General features: G+C 30.7%; 1 protein-coding gene across 1 annotated transcript; it reads left to right on the forward strand.

Annotated features, from left to right (window-relative positions):
- Positions 2,111-5,759, forward strand: LOC107619778 (LRR receptor-like serine/threonine-protein kinase GSO1). Its single transcript, XM_016322064.2, has 2 exons — positions 2,111-4,841; positions 5,316-5,759. Exon 1 carries the CDS (start codon positions 2,228-2,230, stop codon positions 4,793-4,795), a length of 2,568 nt encoding a protein of 855 aa, XP_016177550.1. The 5' UTR covers positions 2,111-2,227; the 3' UTR covers positions 4,796-4,841; positions 5,316-5,759.

Consider the following 7,008-nt stretch of genomic DNA (forward strand, 5'->3'; position numbering starts at 1 on the left):
TAATGCCCAATTTTATTTCTTTTTAAAACAGTGTAGATAGATGTAGCAGGATTCTTTATGAATTTAGTGCACTTAGTTTCAATTTCATTACATACTTCTTTCATTTTAAGATCCTTGAAGCAATTTAAATATTTAATACATTCACAATTATATGTATCTATAATCTACTTTTAGATGGAGTATTTTAAAAAGGAAAATACTAAAAGATTATTAAAATTTATTGTTTTTGGTTATTTTAGTTAATTTTTTATTAATATTTAAAAGTATAAGATAAAGTATATTATTATATTAGTAGACTAAAGAAATTAGACTAAACAAATTGAATTGATAATTAAGTAATAGTTAAAAATACTAAATTCTGAGTTTTGATGATTTCCTAGTATTTTTCTTTTAGAAATGATGATTTTTTATTTTTTTGGTGTAGAATGATGAATTCCTTGTTGGCAGATGATATGATCGAATATTCTCTTTTTCTTTGTTAAGAAAAAAAAGGCCCGGAATATAACTTATTCCTCTCAGTATTGGATTTTGGGCTTTAATAAACTAAGATTTAGGCCCAAATGAATTTAAGCTCAAATATCAATCTAATCCTACTTGGCAAGCTGCTTCTATATATTTATTATGTGTAGAGAAACTTAATTTGCGAGAGTTTGACATTACTTACAATGAGTGCGTATAAAGATCACTTACAAATTATTTTAAAAGAGCTCTCGTAATAGTAATAAGGACCAGAATCATGTTCTTATAAAATACGAATTGAGCTTTTATCGCGTGTATTAATCTTCTTTAATAATGTATTGCTTTGTTATTAATTTGTTGATATTAAATTTGTAACATAATAGAGAACTTGAATGAAAATTAAAGAAATGTGTTTAGCTTTGAATCCTTCTCTCATATTAAATTGGGAGGATTCATTCCAAGTTTATATAATAATGACTAAACTTGTTTTGACTTTCTCAAGCTTCCATCATATATTGTTGTTATCTTTGCCCTCCTATCTTAAACACAGGACTTTGAAATTATTAAAAGATGCATCAAAATTGATGTTTTTATTTATGAATTGGAGTGTGTGATATCATTGTGGAGGTGGAAGAGATTAATAAGATGTTTCAGAGTCATCCTTCAATTCATGTATAATTTAATTTCACTTCTCAAATCTATCTATTACTTTCAATATTTTTTTTATTGTACAAGTTGTACTAAGATTTAAGCTATTGATAATCACCATTATCATGTCACATTGACATAGTCCATGAATGGAGAAAAATGGGGTTGGACTTTCGGCATTATTAGTTAACAAAGGTAAAATAAAAGGTTTTTAGCATTTTTTCATACATTTTTATTATATTGAAAATTTTTAAAAAGTAATATTATTGTTTATTAAAATTTTTATTTGTGACATCCTTAACATTTTTTTCTTTATATTAGAATTGAGATTGAACGAGTCTAACTCAACTCAAAAAACTAATTTAAAGTGTGAGGAACGACTAACACTTATAAATCTATTTAGGTAGCGTTTGTTTTAAGGTACTGAGACAGAGACTGAGAGACTAAGACTCAGTATTATGTTTGTTGGTTTAGAGACTGGTATTAAAACTTTTGTCTCTGTCCCTAAAATTTCAGTATTTCAGTACATCCAAAAAGTAGGACACAGTGGACTAAAATTTTTAGAGATGGAGACTGAAACTTTAATAACATTTTATACCTAAAATATCTTCATTTCAATTAATTAATTCTAATTTTACCCTTTGTACAAATTAAATTAGAATTTCATTCTTGTTTCAATTTCTGTCTCACTTTGCACCAAACAGAATATTGAGATTTGTTTCAATTTCTGTCTCTTAATCTCTGTTTCTCAGTCTCAATCTTTCCGTCTCTATCTCTCCATCAAACGCTACCTTAAAGATTATACCATTCATATTTCATAGTCTTGTTAAAATTCACCTTGGAATAAATACGAGACTAGCCATAAAACCTGTGCATACACGCCACGCTAATAATATAATAGGTTGATAGATAATATTATGTCTTTAATACTCTTAAGAAATGAAAGAATTTGAGGCTACAAGTATATAAATATGGACACATGGTCATGGATATAGTTGAAGAAGTTAAATGAATTTTTCATATTGCACTTGTTTCACACTCTTAAAATAAATTCTCTGTAGAGAAAACTTTTGATACATATTTCCACTCATCACCAAAATCTTTTTGTTGTAAAACTAATATGGCTACTTCCTCTTTCTTTCAATACCATATTCAAATTTTTTTGCTTTCTTTATTATTGTGTAAAATTATGTGCACTTCCAAAATTATTCAGTGCGACGACAAGGACAAGAGCACATTGCTCAAGTTCAAATATGGAATCACTGATCCCTCTGGTGTACTTTCTTTATGGTCCATTAAGGAAACAAATTGTTGCCAATGGAAAGGAGTTCATTGTGATAACATCACTGGCAGAGTCACAAAGCTCAATCTTCATTGTCCAGAAATTTACTCTGATTACGGTCATAATCTTGACAAATCCCAGTGTCTAACAGGTGAACTCGACATGTCTTGTTTGTTTGATCTTGAATTTCTTAGTTATTTGGATTTGAGCAACAATGACTTCAACACCATCCAATATCATGGTCAGTGTAAAAACTCTTCCAACAATATCTACTATCTTAATTTATCAGATAATGATAATCTTCAAGCTGATAATATACTCCATTGGATTTCTAATCTTTCTTTTTTACACTATCTCGATCTCAGTGGCATTAATCTTCAAAAAGAAACTAATTGGCTTCAGTTAGTGACTATGCTTCCTTCACTTTCAGAGTTATATTTGGAGGATTGTAGACTTCAGAACATCTATCCATCCCTTCAATATGCCAATTTCACTGCGCTTAAAGTTCTTGATCTTTCTTACAATGAGTTTGTGTCTGAGCTACCAAGTTGGGTTTTCAATCTTAGTTCTAGTATCTCAATTGTAGAACTTTCCAATAATTTCATACATGGCCAACTTCCTCAAACACTACCACACTTTCAAAGCCTTGAAACCTTGTCTTTGTATAACAATGATCTCAATGGACTCATTCCAAATTGGGTGGGTCAACTTGAACAATTAAAAAGACTTGATCTTTCTGATAATTCATTCTCTGGTTCTATTTCTACAAGTTTAGGAAATCTGTCATCCTTAACTTACTTGAATTTGGCATTCAATGGTTTAACAGGAATTGTTTCTGAACAAAATTTTCTTTCCCTTTCAAAATTAAACCATTTAGTTTTGGGTTCACAATATTTGATCTTTGACTTTGATTCTGAATGGATCCCTCCTTTTCAACTTCAGTTTTTAGAATTGACTTATTTGACTTCTAATAAACTTCCATCATGGATATATACACAGAATTCTCTGACCCTTTTGGCGATTGTAAATTCAAGAATTCCATTGGAACTACCTAATAAGTTCTGGAAGTTTGTTTCTGATCAAGTTGAATATCTTGATTTATCAAATAATTCAATCAATGTTGACATGTCAAATGTCTTGCTTAATTCCAAAGTGGTAGTGTTAGGCGAGAACAATTTGAGAGGTGGTGTGCCACAAGTATCACCAAACGTCACTCTTTTACGTTTGGTTAACAATTTCTTGTCAGGATCCATTTCTTCTTTCTTATGCCATAAGACAAAAGAAAAAAATAATTTGAAGTATGTGGATATTTCTCATAATCTTTTATCAGGAGAGATTTCGGATTGTTGGATGTATTGGAGATCATTACTTTATGTTAATTTGGAAAGCAATAATTTGGTAGGCAAAATTCCTCACTCAATGAGCTCTTTGTCTAACTTAATTGCATTGAATCTATACAATAACATGTTATCTGGAGAAGTGCCTCTCTCATTGAAAAATTGTAAGAAGCTTCGTCTCCTTAATCTAGGTGAAAATGAGTTTTCTGGAGCTATATCAAACTGGGTGGGAGAAAGTGTAATTGGTCTCAAACTAAGATCCAATCAATTTAGTGGTAATATCTCTACTACAATATGTCAGCTTCATTCTCTCAAGATATTGGATCTTTCAAATAATAGATTATCAGGGCCAATACCAAGTTGTGTTCGCAACATGACAGGCATGATTTCTAAAAATGAATCATTTGATTCATTTGATGTTACCATTCCTACGATAGACCATGTCAATTTTGAATTCAATATCAATCTCATGTTGCTTATTAAGGGCATTAAGTTAAATTATACACACTCGATACTTGTTATTGATCTTTCATGTAACAATCTATCTGAAACGTTGCCATCAGAGTTATTCATGCTTACTGGATTGAAGTCTTTAAATCTATCCCACAATCAATTCGTGGGAAAGATTCCACAAGATATTAGCAAGTTGATACAGTTGGAGTCTCTTGATCTCTCAAGTAACTTATTTTCAGGACAAATTCCTGAAAGCATGTCTGCTTTGTCTTTTCTTGAAGTCTTGAATCTCTCATGCAACAATTTTGAAGGAAAAATTCCATCAGGAACCCAACTTCAAGGTTTCACAAACCTTAGCTATATGGGAAATCCAAAACTCTGTGGACCTCCACTCACAAAGATTTGTCCGCAAGATGAAAAACTACCAAATGAAAAACAAATGAAAGAAGATGATGATGACAACGACAACTCTCAAGTTCGTTCATGGTTCTATATGGGCTTAGGAATTGGATTTGCCACAAGTTTTTGGGCAGTGTTAATTGCAGTTTTTTTCAATAGAAGATTCAGAAATTTTTATTTCAAATGTTTGGACCGACTCTATGACATGGTGATCTAAAATTTTAACTCTATTATATCATCAGAAGCTCTCATAGTGGTAACAAGTAAGTAAACTAATATTTTTCAATCAGATTTTTTAATTTTGGTATGATACTTTTATGGATATATTTTCTTGTATTCTATGCATGCCAAGGTTTATTCTTGGATTTTCAATCCTGATCATAATTGTAATTTATTGGCTTAAATGGTAATTATATTTAGAAAGAACACAAATCATTTGATTTGCAATCTTCACACACAAGTATTATTAGCTAGAAGTTGAACACCTAATTCATATTTAGTTAGCTATATTCTTTTTTGTATGTATAGCATTTTAATTATTTAGTTAGCTATATTCTTTTTTGTATATATAGCATTTTAATTATTTATGTACAAATATATATATTGATAATATTGTTATAACAAGGAAGAATGGAAATGAAATCTATGCATTGGTTAGAACTTTTTGATAACTCAACTTTATATCAGTCCATCATTGGAAGCTATAATACATGTATCAGAATGATTCCATTGCTCAGGTTTTCGGAAAAGAGAAACCGGGTAGAGTACATGTTGTGGGTTTTGGACCGACTCCTAATCAGCTCTTCGGGCCAAATTTACATGGGCATGGCAACGGAGTCCAACTAGAGGAGACTCAGAGGAAGCTGCTTGAACTGGAGGCACAGCTGGAAGGCGAGAAGTTGAAGAGGAAGGCGATGGAAGATGAGGCAGCAGCAGATAAGAAAAAGATGAAGGCGATGGAGAGTGCTTTTTGATTTATCTGTTTCAACGGCAGGGTGAGGAGCTGCCACCAGACATCGCTGCAGGAATGGGTTTCGTGGAATGATAGAGTGAATAGTAGAATATTAGGAGTGGAGATATTTTGCTATGAATCAAGTATTTTATCGAATTAGACTGAGCAACTCTTTGAAAGAGATTTCTTTTTGTTCGTATTTTCATGGATATATATATTTCCTGTTTTGCTTATATCTCGATTTTGTTTTTGATATAAGTTTAGATTCTAAGGTTAAAAATATTCAAACTTTAAAATAATAAAAAATATAAGAAGAATTATAAAAAATCATTAAATAATATTTTGAACCAATTTGGCGTTATTTTTTGAAAGAGCCAATTTTTTATTTTTTTTTAAATTTCTGTTTACATAGCGGCGGTTTTAAACCGCCTCTATTTTGGTTCAATGAGTGTAAAAACTTTTATATCTAGCGGCAGTTTGTAACCGCCGGCATCTCTGACAGAAACTACATTAGCATTTAGCGGCCGTTTTAAAACCGCCGCTAAACGTGTAGCCAGCCAAACATTTTGATAAACATTGCGGCGGTTAAGAAACCACCGGTAAATATGAGGGAAATTGTGTCAGCACAATTCGGCGGCGGTTTTCTGTTATTATGCCGCAAAATTTTGATTTAGCGGCGGTTATGCCAGAAAATGGTTTTGCGGCGGTTTAAAACCGCCGCCAATTCCCGCCTCCCTTGTAGTGACACCACTTTGACACACCCTGAAATATTGAATTTTTTATATATATTTTTGGATTATTGGGCTAATGATCTCAATAACACCACAAATGCGATTTTGCATGTCCTTATTAGATTGAATGGATACTTGGTCCTGATTCATCAACAAGATGGCAAGAATGGATGAAGCTTCTACAAAGTTTGATACAAATGTGTACTAATTTAATTAGTTAATTTGTTTAGACAATTGTATCCTGTTTCATTTCCTCTATTAGATATGTACTATGCTAAAATTGTTCTATTTTTTGACATTATAGATTAATTTTGTAAACATGTATTTTGATACTTAAAATTTATGCATAACAAAATGTTTTATGAACTATTCAATTTTATTATAGCCGTAAAACTTTACATGTTATATTCTTAAAAAGTATTAATTCTATATTATAAACCATCTATTTTAATTCCTAAAAATCTAAGTTATTAAAGAGAGATGTATGAATATTTTTAAAAATTTTCAACAATTATTAGAGAATATAAAAAAAATCCTTTGACAAAACTACATAAAAAATTCATAGTAACAAGAAATAAACATATTTTTTACCTAAAAAACTTTAGTCCAATTCAGATCAGCTTGGATTTTTTCTCTTCTCTTTAATAATAATAATATACTAATTTTTATGCACTTTAAAGTCCTTAATCTTGTTGCCAATAATTTTGTGTCTGCTAAATTAGGAAGTTGGATTTTTAATCTTAATTT

The sequence above is a fragment of the Arachis ipaensis genome, chromosome B09 (assembly GCF_000816755.2).
Source record: "Arachis ipaensis cultivar K30076 chromosome B09, Araip1.1, whole genome shotgun sequence".
NCBI lineage: Eukaryota > Viridiplantae > Streptophyta > Magnoliopsida > Fabales > Fabaceae > Arachis > Arachis ipaensis.